General features: G+C 49.5%; 1 protein-coding gene across 1 annotated transcript in view; it reads left to right on the top strand.

The window, feature by feature from the left end:
* LOC126176070 (cytochrome P450 4C1-like) overlaps positions 1 to 3306 on the top strand; it is a 133959-nt gene extending 130653 nt beyond the window's left edge. Inside the window, exon 5 of the mRNA XM_049923204.1 lies at positions 3171 to 3306. Within this exon, the coding sequence (XP_049779161.1) occupies positions 3171 to 3306 (136 nt within the window). The remainder of the gene's footprint in view (positions 1 to 3170) is intronic.
* The last annotated feature ends 15311 nt before the right edge of the window (positions 3307 to 18617 follow it).

Here is an 18617-nt window from a genome sequence, read left to right as displayed (position 1 = left end):
ATTTCACACATATTTGAACTTTTTTTTTTTTTAAATATGGGACGTACGGCAAATGTGACCGTTAGGACAGTGTTGCGAAATTTGACGTTATTGGGCTATGGCGGCAAGTGACCCATGCGAGTGCCTGATTTAACAAGATGATATCACCTACAGCGCCTCTCTTGGATTCGCGACCATACCCTTTGGACCTCAGACGACTGGAAACCCGTGACCCGCTCAGATGAGTCCCGTTTCAGTTGGTAAGAGCTGATGGTAGGGTTGGAGCGTGGCTCAGACCCCACGAAGCCACGGACCCCAGTTGTGAGTAGAGCACTGCAAGCTGGTGGTGGTTCCGTAATGGTGTGGCCTGTGTTTACGTGGAATGGACGGGGTCCTCTGGTCCAACTGAACCGATCATTGCATGTATATGCTTATTTTCGGATAACTGGCGACCATCTGCAGCCACTCATGGACTTTGTGTTCCCAAGGAAAGACGGAATTCTTATAGGTGACGATGCACCATGCGACCACGCCACCATTGTACGTGACTGATTTGAAGAACATTCTGGACAATTCGAGCGAATGATCTAGCCACCCAGATTGTCTGCCATGTACCCCATCGAATATTTGTGGGACATAATCGAGAGGTCAGTTCGTGCACCAACTCCTGCACTGGCAATAATTTCGCAATTATGGACAGCTAGGGAGGCAGTATGGCTCAGTATTTCTGCAGGGAACTTCCAACGATTTGAGTCCAAGCCTTGTCTATCTGCTGCACTACGCTGAGCAAAAGGAGATCCGACGCGATAATAGGAGGCATCCCATGACTTTTGTCACCCCGGTGTACATTGTTCAAAAATCGCCAAAAGAACAATGCTACAGCAATTCTTATAATACACTCCTGGAAATGGAAAAAAGAACACATTGACACCGGTGTGTCAGACCCACCATACTTGCTCCGGACACTGCGAGAGGGCTGTACAAGCAATGATCACACGCACGGCACAGCGGACACACCAGGAACCGCGGTGTTGGCCGTCGAATGGCGCTAGCTGCGCAGCATTTGTGCACCGCCGCCGTCAGTGTCAGCCAGTTTGCCGTGGCATACGGAGTTCCATCGCAGTCTTTAACACTGGTAGCATGCCGCGACAGCGTGGACGTGAACCGTATGTGCAGTTGACGGACTTTGAGCGAGGGCGTATAGTGGGCATGCGGGAGGCCGGGTGGACGTACCGCCGAATTGCTCAACACGTGGGGCGTGAGGTCTCCACAGTACATCGATGTTGTCGCCAGTGGTCGGCGGAAGGTGCACGTGGCCGTCGACCTGGGACCGGACCGCAGCGACGCACGGATGCACGCCAAGACCGTAGGATCCTACGCAGTGCCGTAGGGGACCGCACCGCCACTTCCCAGCAAATTAGGGACACTGTTGCTCCTGGGGTATCGGCGAGGACCATTCGCAACCGTCTCCATGAAGCTGGGCTACGGTCCCGCACACCATTAGGCCGTCTTCCGCTCACGCCCCAACATCGTGCAGCCCGCCTCCAGTGGTGTCGCGACAGGCGTGAATGGAGGGACGAATGGAGACGTGTCGTCTTCAGCGATGAGAGTCGCTTCTGCCTCGGTGCCAATGATGGTCGTATGCGTGTTTGGCGCCGTGCAGGTGAGCGCCACAATCAGGACTGCATACGACCGAGGCACACAGGGCCAACACCCGGCATCATGGTGTGGGGAGCGATCTCCTACACTGGCCGTACACCACTGGTGATCGTCGAGGGGACACTGAATAGTGCACGGTACATCCAAACCGTCATCGAACCCATCGTTCTACCATTCCTAGACCGGCAAGGGAACTTGCTGTTCCAACAGGACAATGCACGTCCGCATGTATCCCGTGCCACCCAACGTGCTCTAGAAGGTGTAAGTCAACTACCCTGGCCAGCGAGATCTCCGGATCTGTCCCCCATTGAGCATGTTTGGGACTGGATGAAGCGTCGTCTCACGCGGTCTGCACGTCCAGCACGAACGCTGGTCCAACTGAGGCGGCAGGTGGAAATGGCATGGCAAGGCGTTCCACAGGACTACATCCAGCATCTCTACGATCGTCTCCATGGGAGAATAGCAGCCTGCATTGCTGCGAAAGGTGGATATACACTGTACTAGTGCCGACATTGTGCATGCTCTGTTGCCTGTGTCTATGTGCCTGTGGTTCTGTCAGTGTGATCATGTGATGTATCTGACCCCTAGGAATGTGTCAATAAAGTTTCCCCTTCCTGGGACAATGAATTCACGGTGTTCTTATTTCAATTTCCAGGAGTGTATATGTGTAAGAAATGTTTCATTTCAAAAAATTAAAGGCACGATTGATGTAAGTCATCTGTAATGTAACACCAAACACTACCTTCATTTATTTTACTCTGCTAGTTGGTACCGCTGGGCCTTCCAAGGCGTGTTCGGACGGAGTTTAGTTTGGTTTTAGTCACCTTTGTAAGAATTATACATGCAACGGCTTACCTGTCGTAAGAACTGCTCAAAATGGTTCAAATGGCTCTGAGCGCTGTAGGACTTAACGTCTGAGGTCATCAGTCCCCCTAGAACTTAGAACTACTTAAACCTAACTAACCTAAGGACATCACACACATCCATTCCCGAGGCAAGATTTGAACGTGCGACCGTAGCGGTTGATTGGTTACAAACTGAAGCGCCTAGAACCGCTCGACGACACCAGCCGCCGTACGAACTGCCTCTCATTCAAAATATTAATGACACATGACACTTTATATATGCGTGAGGTGCTTCAAATACGGTTGTGTCACTCTGGATGTTAGCACTACGTGCGCTGTGCCCTCTTAACACAGTGAATTGTACGCTAGGCAGGAAGGCCTGTAAAAATCGCTGTCATAAGCGGTTCTTAGTGCGGTATAAACGAGTTAATTCAACAGTTTTTAAAAAATATTTGCAATGCATCTTAGCAGCTAAAATTCTGACATTGTATTTCTTTCGTCGCATTCTTCCTGCATAAAAAGTTTCATTGGAAAGTTTTGACATGTCGGAATAGACCATTTCAAGAGCAGTAGTGCGTCGTTAGTCATCTACACTCACCTGTAGATATCTCCGTAGCGCTTGTCACACTCTCTGAGCCCGTGGATGAGCAGGGGGAATTTGACGGGGGGCCTGACGTTGCCGAGCAGCGGCAGCGTCGGAGGACCGGGGGCTGAGGTGCGGGAGCGGATGGACCACAGTCACACGAGTACCGCCGCCGCCGCCGCCGCCGCCGCCGCCAGAGAGGAACTGACGCTCACGCTGAAAAGAAGAGCTTATCCTTAGCTCGAGATGGCGCAGTTTGGACAAAATTTGTCATTCCTGCGGTTCCTGTGGGAGAGACAAAAATATATCTTACCACTCTTGATGATTTGTCCTTGCTGGTGTAACCTCAAAAAGAGAAAGACACACTCTGATGGGGGATTGGTAAAACTTGTAAGATGGCAAGAACTATACCCCTTACATGAAGTCATTAAAGATCACCTAACTCACGTTGAGCAAACAGTAGGGCTGCACAAATATGACTGACAAGGCACAATGCATCTTCTAGAGGGTATAGTACAGACGTATTGGAATAATTAATGTCGGGTGATGTAAAGTAATTCACACGACATGAAAACTTTGTGGAAACGCGTCGATTTACTGAAGGCTAGTTTATCCCAGGGAAGTATTCAGAATTGAACGTGGCCGGCTGGGGAGTGGCGAAGGGAAGTGACAATAGTCAGCTTAGGGCAGTTCAAGCTCTGAGAATGCGGTAACGGGGCGTGGCCTCCAGCTGCCTTAAGATGAGTGACAGTGAGTGGGTGGTTGACCCCATGCTGGTGTACCGGGAAGCACACGGAGAACTTGTATGCCTGTTGATAAATGTCCGTCATCCCATTTTCAGTGAAACATGCGAGAAAGCCGTGCAAAGCTACAGTGGACGCGGGTAACAGAGGCCAAAATATGCGTGTTCGTGACTATAGCAACTTCACGCTGAATTCACGGTCCACAGAGTCTGAAGTAAATCAGGTGAAGAGCGACAGAATGAAATACGCCGGCCTCCGATGGGAAGGTAGGACCAAGGAATCTGAAGTACTCTCCTGGGAGTCAGAAATCCGGAAAAATTGGTGTTTGTGCAGATGCTAACCTTGATGGGTGGCCTGGGAGGAGCTAAATAGCAGAAGTTGAGAGGAAGGGAATTTGTTAGCTTCCCAGAACAGGCACTGGTCGGCGCTGGAAGCGACGCATAATTAACGCGACTTGCGCTGCAATTGGCGTAAGTGATTTTGCTCGAGGGGAAACCGAGGCGAAGAGCGGACTGGGAGAAGTCTCCGTAGGGGTCTTCCGTTCCCAGCTTGCCTAGAGGGCGGACGTGGCGTTCTTTACTCAGCTTACCTGAGAAAGAGTGAGCATCTCTGCAGTTTAGGACTTAGCAAATGGAACAATTGAGCTTGGAGATAGAAAGTTTTGGTTCAGCTATGTACTGAGCAAGATAGCTAGGAGTGAATAGACGAGCGCAGCCTTGCAGCACCACGAGGTCGGCCGACGTCCTCACAATGACGCTGCCCCGCCACGCTGAATTCGGTGATATTGCACCTGCTCCTGCTGATTAATTTGTTGGATCACGTCGGCAACGTTTCCACGAGGGTTTCATGGGCCGTGTATTGGGGAATTCTTCTCGCACTTCGCATTACGCCTGGGTCAGTTGATAGGAATTAATTTTGAGTTATCGCGCTTTACTCCACGTAAACGCAATTTATTACCACTGCCTGATAGGAGAGTCTTGTAATGTGATGATTGAAGGTCGAGAGTTAAAAATAAATTTGTGCTAATGGACTGCATCTGTTTTCAATCAAGTAGTTGAAATCCCAAGTCACTTTCTTAATTAATTTTATATTCAACATTTGCATCTGGTGTTCAATAGCTGAATATAACATCAATGTGCACCCCCTTTTTAATTAAAAGTGATCAATTCTGAATCAATTAATGGAAACACTGCCAGCGCAGTTCAATCAGGAGTCACAGGGCCTTATTACTTTTTTGCGTTATCCGATATTGCGGCAGTTTTGCACTCTGTTGATCTGTCAGTCAATTAGTTGGGGTGAACACACCCCAAAACGAGATAAGTGACGGGTGGGGTGTTACAAACTCAATCCCTCAGCAGGTCAGGCCAACGCGTGGTTGGCCTGTGGTGTGGTTGTTGGCCCAGTCCACGGATGAGCCGGTTGCGGGAGTGTCCCGCTTTTTCGTTGAACTTCCTGTCTCTGAGAAGCGCCTCGGAAGATGCATAGCAGTCTTCAGGGAGCGGTCCTGTATCCGCTGCAGAGTCACCATGTTAGCATCTGCGGCTTTCCCCCAGCCCACGGCCGCATACTCTAACAGTGGGCGAACCAATGTTAGGTGAAGCGTGATGCCGTGTTGCGGTGGCAATGACGACTGCGGGTTTAGCAGTGGACACAGGGCGCGAAGGCGTCCTACTGCTCTCCCTTTCACATCACGGATGTGTTGCTTCCAGGTGAGCCTGCAGTCTAGGGTAACCCTTAGGTATTTCGCCGTCCCACTGCATGGGATAGGTTCTCCCAGGATTTCGACTGGCATAAGCCCTGGCGGCAGAAGTCTTCAAGTGAAAACTGCCTGGCTTTTCGTGGCGTTGAATTTCAGCCGCCACTTTGTTGCCCATGAGCCCGAGGCGTCGCACCCGCGTCGGAGGCGGTTTCTCAGCACTTGGGCGTTCATGCTGCGAGTGAACAAGGCCGTATCATCCGCGTTCAGCGCCAGTTCAACTCCTGGCACTTTCGGGGCGTTGGCAGTGTACAGGGAGTACAGCGAGGGGCCGAGGCCCGACCCCTGCGGCACCCCTGCACGTATCTGCCGGTCTGTGGACGTACCGTCGTCAGCCCTCACGACGTGGAAGGTTCGTTCAGAGAGGTACGACCGCAGAAGCGTCATGTGGGACATTAGGTGTTCAAAAAGTGTGAACTCGAGACCGTCGTGCCACACCGAATCAAACGCTCGGGAGACGTTGAGGAACACTGCGCCAAAGAATTCCCTTGTTTCCAGTGCCCTCATCGCCGGTTCTACCACCCGCAAAAGCTGGTGGAAAGTGGCATTCTCTTCTCGAAACCCGAACTGCTCGTCCGGGATGATGCCGTCCTGGGTGACGTGTCGCATCAGTCTTCTCGTGTACAGCCTCTCGAAAACCTTCGAGAGGGACGGGAGCAGGCTGATGGGTCGGTAGCTGGACGCCTGGCGTGGGTCCTTGCCGGATTTCAGAATGGCCACGGCCTCCGCGTGTTTCCACGCAGAGGGGTAGTCACCTGATCGGAGGATCTCGTTGAAGACATCGGCAAGTTGCCGGTGTTATCCCGGAGGAAGGCTCTTCAGCAGGAGGTTTGTGACGCCATCGCTGCGTCCAGTCTTCTTGGGGTTCAGCGAGCGAAGCTGCACAGCAACTTCCTCCTCCGTTATCGGCTCGATAACGTCCCCTTCCTCCCTTGCGGCGCGGAAGGTTGGTAGTTGCTCGTGGACCCGCCGTGTGTGGTCGTCGTCGACGACGTCGGCCACCGGTGCGAAGTTCGCTGCAAAAGCGTCAGCCAGGACGCTGGCTTTCGGGTCGGGGTCGCTGGCGAAGTCGTTCCCGACCTGTAAAGGCGGTATTCGCTGTCGCCGGCGTAGGAAGGACTTTAGCACCCTCCGTGCACTGCCATCCTCAGTATTGAGGGTAGGCACAAGGTCTTCCCATTCCTCGTTCCGGTGATGCTCGACTGCTGCCTTAATTTCCCGTCTCATGCGGTTTAATCGGCGCTTCGTGTCAGGTTGGCGAGTGAGCTGCCATTCACGAAACAGTCGGTTCTTCTCGGTGATCGCGTCCAGGATAGGGCGCGGTAGCTGTCGCGAGAAGTCTCGTGGTCCTCGGCGACGTCTCGGCGTGGCTTCCTGCGCTGCTCGGAGTATTCTTCGGGTGAAGAATGCTAGGGCGGCGTCTGCCCCTACCGCAGCGGGGTTTGGCGCGTCCTCGAGCAGTTCGAGGGCTTTCGTCTGCAAGCGCTCGGCGTCGAGCCTGCGACAGTTCGGACGGCTGTCTGGAAGAGAAGCTCCGGCCACGTCGAGGCCAAAAATGACCGGCACGTGGTCGGAGGACAGGACGTTGCGCGCCTCGGCGTTCGCGAAGTGCCCGATGCCCTTCAGAAGAGCAATACCGAGCACGTCCCGTTGTCCCCGTGCAGGGAAGATCGTGGGGTCAAACGGCCCCACGGTGATCGCGCCGTTGCGGTGAACAACGCGGGAGAGGCGGCGCCCGCTGCGGCTAACAGTTCGCGAGTTCCACTCGGTGTGTTTCGCATTGAAATCCCCGGCAATGAAAGCTCGCCCCTCCAGCGACTGCAGGGCGTCGAAGTCGGCTTCGTCTAGCGGTCTGCTACGCTGCCGATAGACCGACACGAAAAGAATTTTCCGGCGGTGTTGTTGACGGACACTCCTGTGGCTTCCAGCGTGTTGAGCGCCGGCAGTTGAACCCGGTGGTGGCGCAGTGACTTCTTCCCGTAGATGGCAGTGCCGCCCCCGTGGGTGGCTCTGTCATCTCGGTAGCAGCAAAAATCTGCTGCTTGCACGTCGACCCCGGGTTTGAGGAAGGTCTCCTGCACGAGGCAGATGTCGACCGCCTCGTCACGTAGGAATTGGCGAAACTCGCCCTGCTGCTGGTGGAGACAGTTAGCGTTGAACGTGCAAATAGTTAACCCATAAATGCCGGCCGAAGTCGCCGAGCGGTTCTAGGCGCTACAGTCTGGAACCGCGTGACCGCTACGGTCGCAGATTCGAATCCTGCCTCGGGCATGGATGTGTGTGATGTCCTTAGGTTAGTTAGGTTTATGTAGTTCTAAGTTCTAGGGCACTGATGACCTCAGAAGTTAAATCCCATAGTGCTCAGAGCCATTTGAACCATTTAACCCATAAAAATGGTCGTTATCCATTTTAAGGCTGGCTTCTCCCGGCGGTGGCCGCCGTCATTGCTGCCACGAGCACCGGTAGCTGAGTCATCAGCTGGCTGAGCGACCGTAGAAGCGCGGCCAGCTCGGTTGTGTGTCTTCCTTAATTATTATACAATTTTAACCCACTACCTTATATGATTAGTGGGTCCAGATGATGATACAATGGTTACCATTGCAGCTGAATCTTAAGTTATATTTAAGTAACTAATTAGTAAAGTGAGCTACAGGATAATTTCAATTGGCAAAGTTAGTTGATTTTGATTGTATATGGATTACTTAATAAACCTAACTATTAACTAGTTACTAATGCCTGCAGCGTTACATATGTGTCAGTCAAAAGTATAAACCTACTTATAGAGCCTTGCTCATTGAGCTAAACCCAACGAGCGTGCGCCTGACACTGGGCAGGCCAAGATGTTAGTCGCTGCAGGTTCCTAGAAATAGTACCTAAATCTAAGTCCTACAACTAATCGTATCCTAAAGTCAAGTTCGGTGCTTGTCCATGATGGGTAATGTTGCACCCCCCCCCCCCCCTAAGTTCCGAACGCGACGGATTTCCAGACTGTAGAAGTCGGCCTGTCCACGCTCAGGCGGTATGGGAATAGGTTACCAGGGTCTATAGGGGTTTAAATATTTCTCAAATTCTTGCTAATTCAAGTCTCTCAGATATTCCTTTAAAACTTTTTGTGATACCACGTTTTCCAGTTTGTTGATGGTCTGAAAAGTGCCGTGTTGTCTGAGTAAGCTGTATGTGTTGTGGTGTGGCAGTTGGTCACGTAACATCGAAGCTACATCATTGAAAAGGGGGAACCCGTAAACGACATGGTCAGGAGTACCCTCCGGAACACCAGTCTCACGCGGGTGTAGCCTTTTTCCCGAATCGACATAAATATATCGGGTAGGGTCCATGACCAGTGAAAAAGTGGAATAGTTCCCGGGTAGGCTCGAAGTATTTCATTCCCATCCGTTCCCTAATATCCGGAAGAAGATCAAAAGTTCTACGTCCGGTTTCTTGAGTTTCCCAGGATTCTTGCCGTAACTGCTCTCCTCTTAATCTGATCTCAAGCCTGTTTCCAGCCCTGCTGCCTAAAATGTCTTCTGTTTTCTCTATGTTCCCCTTCTTGGCCCAGTACCAAGCGGCCTGTTCCCGAATTTTAATGCCCAGGGGGCAGAGCCCCATTATGACTAACAGGGCTCCTCCCGGCGTAGTCCTGCATGGCCCCACTGATCTCAATATCATGTTCCTCTGTACTCTTCTCACTGTCATGGCAGGCACCACCCTCGTGAGTCTGTGTGCCCAGACTGCCGAGCTGTAACCCACTTTTGATGTGAGTATACTATTGTGGTATAATTTGATGGAATGTGGTGGGAGATGAAATCTTTTGTGTCCAATGGAAATGAGGTTATTAAGAACTTGAAAGGCTCTCTGAGTTACAGTGTCAATGTGCTTCCCGAATGATGATTCCAAGGTATCGAGTCTCTCGTCGCCGGAGAACTGGTGAGCCCTCAATCCTGACTGTGGGGTTATGAATTAACTGTCCTTTCAGGAGAAGGTAGGTGGACTTGCCTGGTGAAATTTTCATCTTTGTACTTCGGCACTAAAGTTGTAGTATCACTAAGGTTTGACCCAACCCTGACGTTTCCCGTAGCCGGCAGCGGAGAGGCGTGCTGGGAACGCCCTGCCAGGGCGGCAACCCACCCTACAGCCGTGGGCGCCGGCAAGCCGGCCTTCCCGGTGCGGCCGGCGAAGGCAGCTGCGGTGGCGGTGCGTCGCAGCGGCCGTCGCCTCTCGGAGGGGGCGGCCGACTTCCTCAGCGACGTCCGCGAAGCTGCGGCTCGGGTTTAGGCGGCTGGCGCGATCCCCGCGCTTGAATAAGGCGAATTCTCGGTAACAGGCGACGTGGTCCCTGTTAACTGCAGCACTTCGTTCGGTCTTTCTTCTTGGCAGTCCCGCGACTGCTGCTCCTCGACGCATTTGCAGCAGCGCTCAGGCATCCTCCAGTATTTCGTTACGTGGTCCATGCGCTGACAGTTGACGCACTGGGCTCGTCTGCCTTTTGGGCGGAGTGGCTCGACTTTAACGCCGAAGTCGGAAATGTTTCAACCTGAAAAATTTTCCAGTTGTCAACATCGTCTACCAATACCACAAGGATCCATCGAACTACAGACCTATATCATTGACGTCGGTCAGAAGTAGGATTCTGGAGTATATACAGTATTTAAACATTATGAATCACCTCGAAGGGAACGATTTATTGATACGTAATCAGCATGGTTTCAGAAAACATCGTTCTTGTGCAACGCAGCTAGCTCTTTATTCGCACGAAGTAATGGCTGCTATCGACAGGGGATCTCAAGTTGATTCCTTATTTCTAGATTTCCGGAAAGCTTTTGACACCGTTCCTCACAAGCGACTTCTAATCAAGCTGCGGGCCTACGGGGTATCGTCTCAGTTGTGCGACTGGATTCGTGATTTCCTGTCAGGAAGGTCGCAGTTCGTAGTAACAGATAGCAAATCATAGAGTAAAACTGAAGTGATATCGGGTGTTCCCCAGGGAAGCGTCCTGGGACCTCGGCCGTTAATGATCTATATAAATGACCTGGGTGACAATCTGAGCAGTTCTCCTAGGTTGTTCGCAGATGATGGTGTAATTTACCGTCTAGTAAGTTCATTCGAAGATTAGTATCAGTTGCAAAGCGATTTAGAAAAGATTGCTGTATGGTGTGGCAAGTGGCAGTTGACACTAAATAACGAAAAGTGTGAGGTGATCCACATGAGTTCCAAAATAAATCCGTTGAAATTCGATTACTCGATAAATAGTACAATTCTCAAGGCTGTCAATACAACTAAGTACCTGGGTGTTAAAACTACAAATATCTTCAGTTGGAAAGACCACATAGATAATATTGTGGGGAAGGCGAGCCAAAGGTTGCGCTTCATTGGCAGGACACTTAGAAGATGCAACAAGTCCATTAAAGAGACAGCTTACACTACACTCGTTCGTTCTCTGTTAAAATATTGCTGCGCGGTGTGGAATCCTTATCAGGTGGGATTGACGGAGGACATCGAAAGGGTGCAAAAAAGGGCAGCTCGTTTTGTATTATCACGTAGTAGGGGAGAGAGTGTGGCAGACATGATACGCGAGTTGGGATGGAAGTCATTAAAGCAAAGACGTTTTTCGTCGCGGCGAGATCTATTTACGAAATTTCAGTCACCAACTTTCTCTTCCGAATGCGAAAATATTTTGTTGAGTCCATCCTACATAGGTGGGAATGATCATTAAAATAAAATAAGAGAAATAAGAGCTCGAACAGAAAGGTTTAGATGTTCGTTTTTCCCGCACGCTGTTCGGGAGTGCCGGCCGTGGTGGCCGTGCGGTTCTGGCGCTGCAGTCTGGAACCGCGGGACTGCTACGGTCACAGGTTCGAATCCTGCCTCGGGCATGGATGTGTGTGATGTCCTTAGGTTAGTTAGGTTTAATTAGTTCTAAGTTCTAGGGGACTGATGACCTAAGATGTTAAGTCCCATAGTGCTCAGAGCCATTTGAACCATTTGTTCGGGAGTGGAATGGTAGAGAGATAGTATGACTGTGGTTCGATGAACCCTCTGCCAAGCACATAAATGTGAACTGCAGAGTAATCACGTCGATGTAGATGTAGAAGGAACAATGGCTTGTCCCTGTGGGTCCTGGGCGACCTCATCAGGCCGACGTGGCGGGTCTGGAAGCAGAGTTCCTCCAGCCGCCGCTGTAGGAACGCCGGTTCCATCTTCAGCGGCAGGTGGCGAAAAACGACTTTCAACTGCTTCAGCTGTTCCGCACTCTGCGCGAAGCAGTTCCGCTTCTCGGTTCCGCAGAGCTGCACGAGTTTTGTGTGGTCCTGTATGCACTCTGCTCTAACCTTGTAAGGGTCGGTTACCGCGATCATCTTTCACGGTTTTACGACGGAGTACAGCTTCTCCCTCAGCTCACTTTAGCCCAGCGGCGGGCGGCAGGGCGGTTTCGTCGGCGTGGTCCCGTCCCCGACGGTCTCGGCCACTTCTGGCAGATCAGCGAACCAGTTCGCAGCCCTGACCTGTTCCGGCGTCACCAGTTCGAGCGACCTGGCCCTCGCTGTGTGGCGCTGTGAAGCCTTCTTCGTCAGGCATCCTCGGCGATGCGGTCGTCCTGCGATGTACCCTCTAGAGATGGGTAGTTCACGAACGAACGGGTGCAAAGGAACGGTTCACCAAGATGAACGAAAGGACCGAGGAACGAATTCCAAGGAACGATAGGTTCATAGTTCATTTCGGTCGCGGCGGTCTACTTATAGTTCCCGGGAACTAGGAACGATCGGTTCGTAGTTCACTTCGGTCGCGGCGGTCACTTCGGCAGTTCTCGTTCCAGCCTCGGTCGCGTGCTCGTCTGTCTCGGTCTCCCTCGGCCTCACTCGTCGTTCTTCGCATGACCATCTGTCCTAGTTATTCAGTATTCAGTTGCTCGTTTCGTTCACTGCGCTCGCCCACTTTACATGTGTTCCAAACTGTTCTTGCACTTGGTTCTGGCTATTCAGCGTCCACGACCGGTAATCAAAATGTATTTTATAGTTACGTAAATTACATAAAAATTACGTTGTATCTAATAGGTACGTCTTTTCAGGTAACAAAAGGGCAAATCAGCTCACTTCATTACATCGATGAACAGCAGAAGACATACTTATAACAAGGCAACTTTTTGTTGTTCATATATTTTTTGGTTTCATCGACTTGATTTAGTAGCTAACTTTCAATAATTAGCTTAATTTTTAGTGTAAGCAAATTCATATAAAACGATTTTCGTGTATCTTTCATGTACAAAACATTACATTTAGGAGCGCTGTAATTATTTTTAAGTTTGGTTGTTTCCAATTTGCATTACCTGCTAGTTTAGTTTCTTTGGGGAAAAAAAGTGGGTTGTGGGGTCATTTTGGGTCAGTAGGAAAAGCGGTGCCTCTCCATTTGAAAAGACGTAGATTGCCATAAAATCGTATTTACTTATTATCTCAAAAACATTTGTTCAGAAGGAGCTTTCAAAACAAAAACTTTATTACTGCAAACTTTATTATTATTATTGCTGCATTAACTTTAATAACGCAACATAAAAACCTAATTTTTACTAAGCATGTGACGCAAGTATGAGAAAACCACATTTTATGTTATGCTTCCATGAAGTCTCTACTTCACCTACGAACTCAGACACAACGTGAAGCATATATAGGGTGTAAACGATTGTTTACGACGTAGCATAGCTATGTAGTGGAAGTCGAAACGAAGAATTTTATACAATGCACTTGTCGTCTATTAAGTTGGGAAACAGCCACCAACAGGTTTACAAAACTACATGTCGCGTGAGATTTTCATGTTCTCTTCTCCACCTCTCTACACATCGTCATCGATTGTTTCGCAATTGTTGCTTGCATTAGCTTGTTATTTCTTCAGTATCTAATCATTACATGTTTGTCTGTTTGTTGTATCTGCTCGTAACGGCAACACATCGTCCGTAATTGGCGAGCAGTCTGTACTCGGCACCGGGGTTCCGTGCGCCACCCTATATTATTTCCCTGCGATCAGCCACACAACGCTACAGTTGGCTAAACGAGAGGTTCTTCAGAATCACAGAAATTACTTCCAGTGTGTAGGAATTCTGTAATGAATAAAAACTCTATAGTCCAGGGGGGAGGCAAGTGCTCCCTCTTGGCGCCCTCCACCTTCAATCACCTACACTACCAGTTTTCAGTTTTTCATAAAAACCATATACGAAGCTCAAATAAACGGTTCCCAAAAAAAGAAGGATCAGCAGTGAACTAGTTCCCAAGGATGAAAGAGTTTGCCCATCTCTAGTACCCTCCTCTTCTTCCGCCTGGCGCGACCGGAACTTGCCTGGGGGGAGGGAGTGTCCCCTACGGCACTTCTGCGAGGTTTGCTCGACCTCAGCAGGCTCGTCGGTTGTTGGACGTTGGTGAGGGTGTGGCGGCTTCTGTAGCCAGCACGGCTGGTGCGACTGCTGGCGCGGCAGCTGTCGTGGTGTAATGGTCGCCTGGTCGTAGATATTGCTAATTGCTATAATCGCACTATTTCACTCCCATTTACGGAGCTTGTTAGCACTTGATGTTAGGTTGGCGCCATTAAAATGCATTGTGTTGTGGTAATCGCTGCTACTTGCTGGATCGCTGCTGTGTCTCGATGCTGATGCTGGCTCTAAATCTGGTTGTCTAGGGTTAAAAACATGAGGTCCCGTGTTTTTTATGTGCTTTTGATGATAAAGAACGAGCGAAACCAACAAATATGTAAACTTCAAATATTTATTACTCTGGTGGCCATCTTAATTCCACTGTCCACCAAAGACCATGACACAACACAAAGTAGTACTTCCTTTACATGTTCTTTGCATTGTTTATCCACCTCAAACAATAACACACAAACACACTTTACCAAAGTGACATTCCGACTGCCCCTCGACCCTTCTTGCTGCTTGTATTTATAACATTGTCAAAGAACTACTAAAAAGAGATATAGTTTACAAGTCACATGTACATCTGTTATCATAATTTGTGCAGAAAAGTTATTAATTTGCATCGAGTGACATAATTTAACATGTTATTAAAATGACAGAGAGATTTGTTGACTTGACAGAATAATTCTTTGTTACAAAAAGGCCGTTTTTTAGAAGTTTGTCAATTGACTTCTCTAATTTGCATAAATAAGTAAATAACATGAATTATTAAGAATTACATTGGTTTTCGTCTAAAATAGGATTGATTTCGTGAATACTGAGTGAAACCGCTCCTAGTGAACAAATAGGTTTCACTGGGTGATTTTTATTTAAGGAGATCTAAAATACCAAAGTTGGCCACTATTTTTCGTACTTCATATTAATTATTTAAGATGAACTTAGTGTTTTTACATGATGACATTTGCTGTATCAGTGATCAAGTGATATAAACTTTTGTGTGGGTCAGTTATTCAGTATAATTTAATGGGTTGACTGTTTATGCAGACATGTTACGCAATCATTGTTAACATACACAATAACTTTTCTATAATCATAAATACTCGTTAAACTGGTTGAATTTGGAGGGTATCGCATACTTCGGTACAGTAAAGCCTTTAATATGTTCCGCTACAGTGGCCACTGCGACATGAAATTGCCTGTCGCGGCCCACGGGTACCAGGGACCGGAGACTCGATAGTACATCTTCCCTGTCCGCTTCGGTGCCCACGGCCAAACGTTGCATGTACACTCCTGAAAATTGAAATAAGAACACCGTGAATTCATTGTCCCAGGAAGGGGAAACTTTATTGACACATTCCTGGGGTCAGATACATCACATGATCACACTGACAGAACCACAGGCACATAGACACAGGCAACAGAGCATGCACAATGTCGGCACTAGTACAGTGTATATCCACCTTTCGCAGCAATGCAGGCTGCTATTCTCCCATGGAGACGATCGTAGAGATGCTGGATGTAGTCCTGTGGAACGGCTTGCCATGCCATTTCCACCTGGCGCCTCAGTTGGACCAGCGTTCGTGCTGGACGTGCAGACCGCGTGAGACGACGCTTCATCCAGTCCCAAACATGCTCAATGGGGGACAGATCTGGAGATCTTGCTGGCCAGGGTAGTTGACTTACACCTTCTAGAGCACGTTGGGTGGCACGGGATACATGCGGACGTGCATTGTCCTGTTGGAACAGCAAGTTCCCTTGCCGGTCTAGGAATGGTAGAACGATGGGTTCGATGACGGTTTGGATGTACCGTGCACTATTCAGTGTCCCCTCGACGATCACCAGTGGTGTACGGCCAGTGTAGGAGATCGCTCCCCACACCATGATGCCGGGTGTTGGCCCTGTGTGCCTCGGTCGTATGCAGTCCTGATTGTGGCGCTCACCTGCACGGCGCCAAACACGCATACGACCATCATTGGCACAAAGGCAGAAGCGACTCTCATCGCTGAAGACGACACGTCTCCATTCGTCCCTCTATTCACGCCTGTCGCGACACCACTGGAGGCGGGCTGCACGATGTTGGGGCGTGAGCGGAAGACGGCCTAACGGTGTGCGGGACCGTAGCCCAGCTTCATGGAGACGGATGCGAATGGTCCTCGCCGATACCCCAGGAGCAACAGTGTCCCTAATTTGCTGGGAAGTGGCGGTGCGGTCCCCTACGGCACTGCGTAGGATCCTACGGTCTTGGCGTGCATCCGTGCGTCGATGCGGTCCGGTCCCAGGTCGACGGGCACGTGCACCTTCCGCCGACCACTGGCGACAACATCGATGTACTGTGGAGACCTCACGCCCCACGTGTCGAGCAATTCGGCGGTACGTCCACCCGGCCTCCCGCATGCCCACTATACGCCCTCGCTCAAAGTCCGTCAACTGCACATACGGTTCACGTCCACGCTGTCGCGGCATGCTACCAGTGTTAAAGACTGCGATGGAGCTCCGTATGCCACGGCAAACTGGCTGACACTGACGGCGGCGGGCACAAATGCTGCGCAGCTAGCGCCATTCGACGGCCAACACCGCGGTTCCTGGTGTGTCCGCTGTGCCGTGCGTGTGATCATTGCTTGTACAGCCCTCTCGCAGTGTCCGGAGCAAGTATGGTGGGTCTGACACACCGGTGTCAATGTGTTCTTTTTTCCATTTCCAGGAGTATAGATGCAACTCTCCTCGGGCGTCAGCCTGGCGATGGCGGCGGCAATTTACTCCTTTGTCAGGGGCTCGATGCGTCCTCTCCGTCCTGAGAGAGTGCGGGCGCGGCGCCGCCCGTACGCGGAAATTTCCGCGTCCATCCGGCAGCCGCGATCGTCACTCTCGCTCGTCGTCTTCGTCGGTGGTGGAGGGTCACACCTCCCTTGGACCGTCATCTACCACACCCTGCGTCCTGCCGGAGCGATCGTCTCGTTTCGGCTCCTCATCTATGTCGTGGCCCCCAACACAACTTTGCTTCTTTAGAAAGCCACGACAATTTTTTGCTTTCTTAGTCAGGGGGATTGTAACGCCGGAAATGCATATCCTCCTATTTCCATCTATTGTACTATAAATTTGTTTTCCTTATTTTTGTTACCTGAATATATGACATTTCTGTGTCTTTGCATATTGTAATTGTTTTACTATTTATATATATATGCATTTATGTCGATGTATAATTGGTTTGTTTCGTAAATATTATTTGTATTTTTACGCTGGGTCTTGCCTAGGGTAAACTGCTATCGAACGATTACATCGATAGGTCGTGTGAAGAATCAAAGTGTGTAGGATCTTTGGTAGTGTTAACTCTGTCGCGTGGAGCGCGGGCACAGGGGGAGTCTAGCTGGGGTGGTGCAGTGGAGCAGGTGTGTTGTGTGACGCTCCCGCGAGTTGCCGCGCTTTCGGGGTTTGGCAGCGTGTAATTGCGCTCGACTTCGATGATAGTTTCTGGCATGGTGTCGCGGACGGGAAGCATTAGCTGGCGCACATCGAGAGCCCGTTTCGCCTGGTGACCGTGTCGAGAAGGAGGCGCGCCAACATCCAGCTTCTGCAACAGCGACGGCCGACAATGAGTGACTGTCGCCACCTCCTCGACCGACGGCTTCAAACCTTCAATCAGCCAACAAGGAAGACTGGACGCACGTAAAGTTTTAGAACTGTATGGCAGACCTCAGCTTTTCAAACTGTTCCATTTTCGTCACTATAATTACAGCAACTTAGCATGCACGTTTGTTGCTCATTGTCCCAATTGCATTACCACGCAGAGTCCCTTCCTTTTCCGAAATGAACCCGAGTGTCGTTGAAATTCAAACGCCAGCATTAAAGTAATATAGTTAATTCATTTTCACTGCTTTAATTTCAAAGTTCAGTTAAGGCATTCATAGCTGGCTACAATATTTAGATTACACAAGCACGAATTAAGAGTGCGAGCTTTGTTACCGTATTTTAGCTTACCTGTGACTGCAGCTCAGCTTGGTACGTACTAAATTTTACTATTGTTAATTGTTCAGAATCATTTAATTCAAGTTCAAAGTTAAATCTCTTATTTCTAAATTGCGTAGATGCAAGTAGCTTTTGAAATGATTGTTGAGGTAGTCCAAGACTAACCATATTTTACTGAAATTCGATGTGCTTGAGAAAGAAAGCTCACTATTAACTTCAGTCACTAAATTAACTTTCGATTTTCCGGTTTTATTAATTCTTTTGCTAAATTAAGTCAGAGTGTAGCGAAATTGATTACTTCTGACAAACTTTCAGTTTTCCCACTACACATGTCAACCTTCAGTTGCCACGCTTCTAGTGCTGATTATATGTGTAATAACCTTTCTTTTTCAGTTACTATAGTAATTGTCCTTAGGACTGGCGACCGTAATTTCCCCCAAATCTCAAATATCTAATTACCACTAGTTGATTGTTAACGTAACGGCCGCACATTTACTTCCTTTATTAACTTTACCCCTTTTCAAAATTAATTTCCACCAGTTTCATTTGCATTTTTCCTTTCATTTAGATGTAACCCTTTCCTTCCTCTTTACCGACAGATTAACTTCGGTGACGATTGCTTTTCCCAAATTTCCATTAGGTACACACGGTTTAATTTTTCACTGTCATTAAGGTCGATAAGTGGGGGGGAGGT

The sequence above is a fragment of the Schistocerca cancellata genome, chromosome 3, assembly GCF_023864275.1.
Source record: "Schistocerca cancellata isolate TAMUIC-IGC-003103 chromosome 3, iqSchCanc2.1, whole genome shotgun sequence".
In the NCBI taxonomy this organism is placed as follows: Eukaryota; Metazoa; Arthropoda; class Insecta; order Orthoptera; family Acrididae; genus Schistocerca; species Schistocerca cancellata.
The sequence above is the reverse complement of the archived record's forward strand: the minus strand, read 5'-3'. Positions and strand labels throughout refer to the sequence as shown.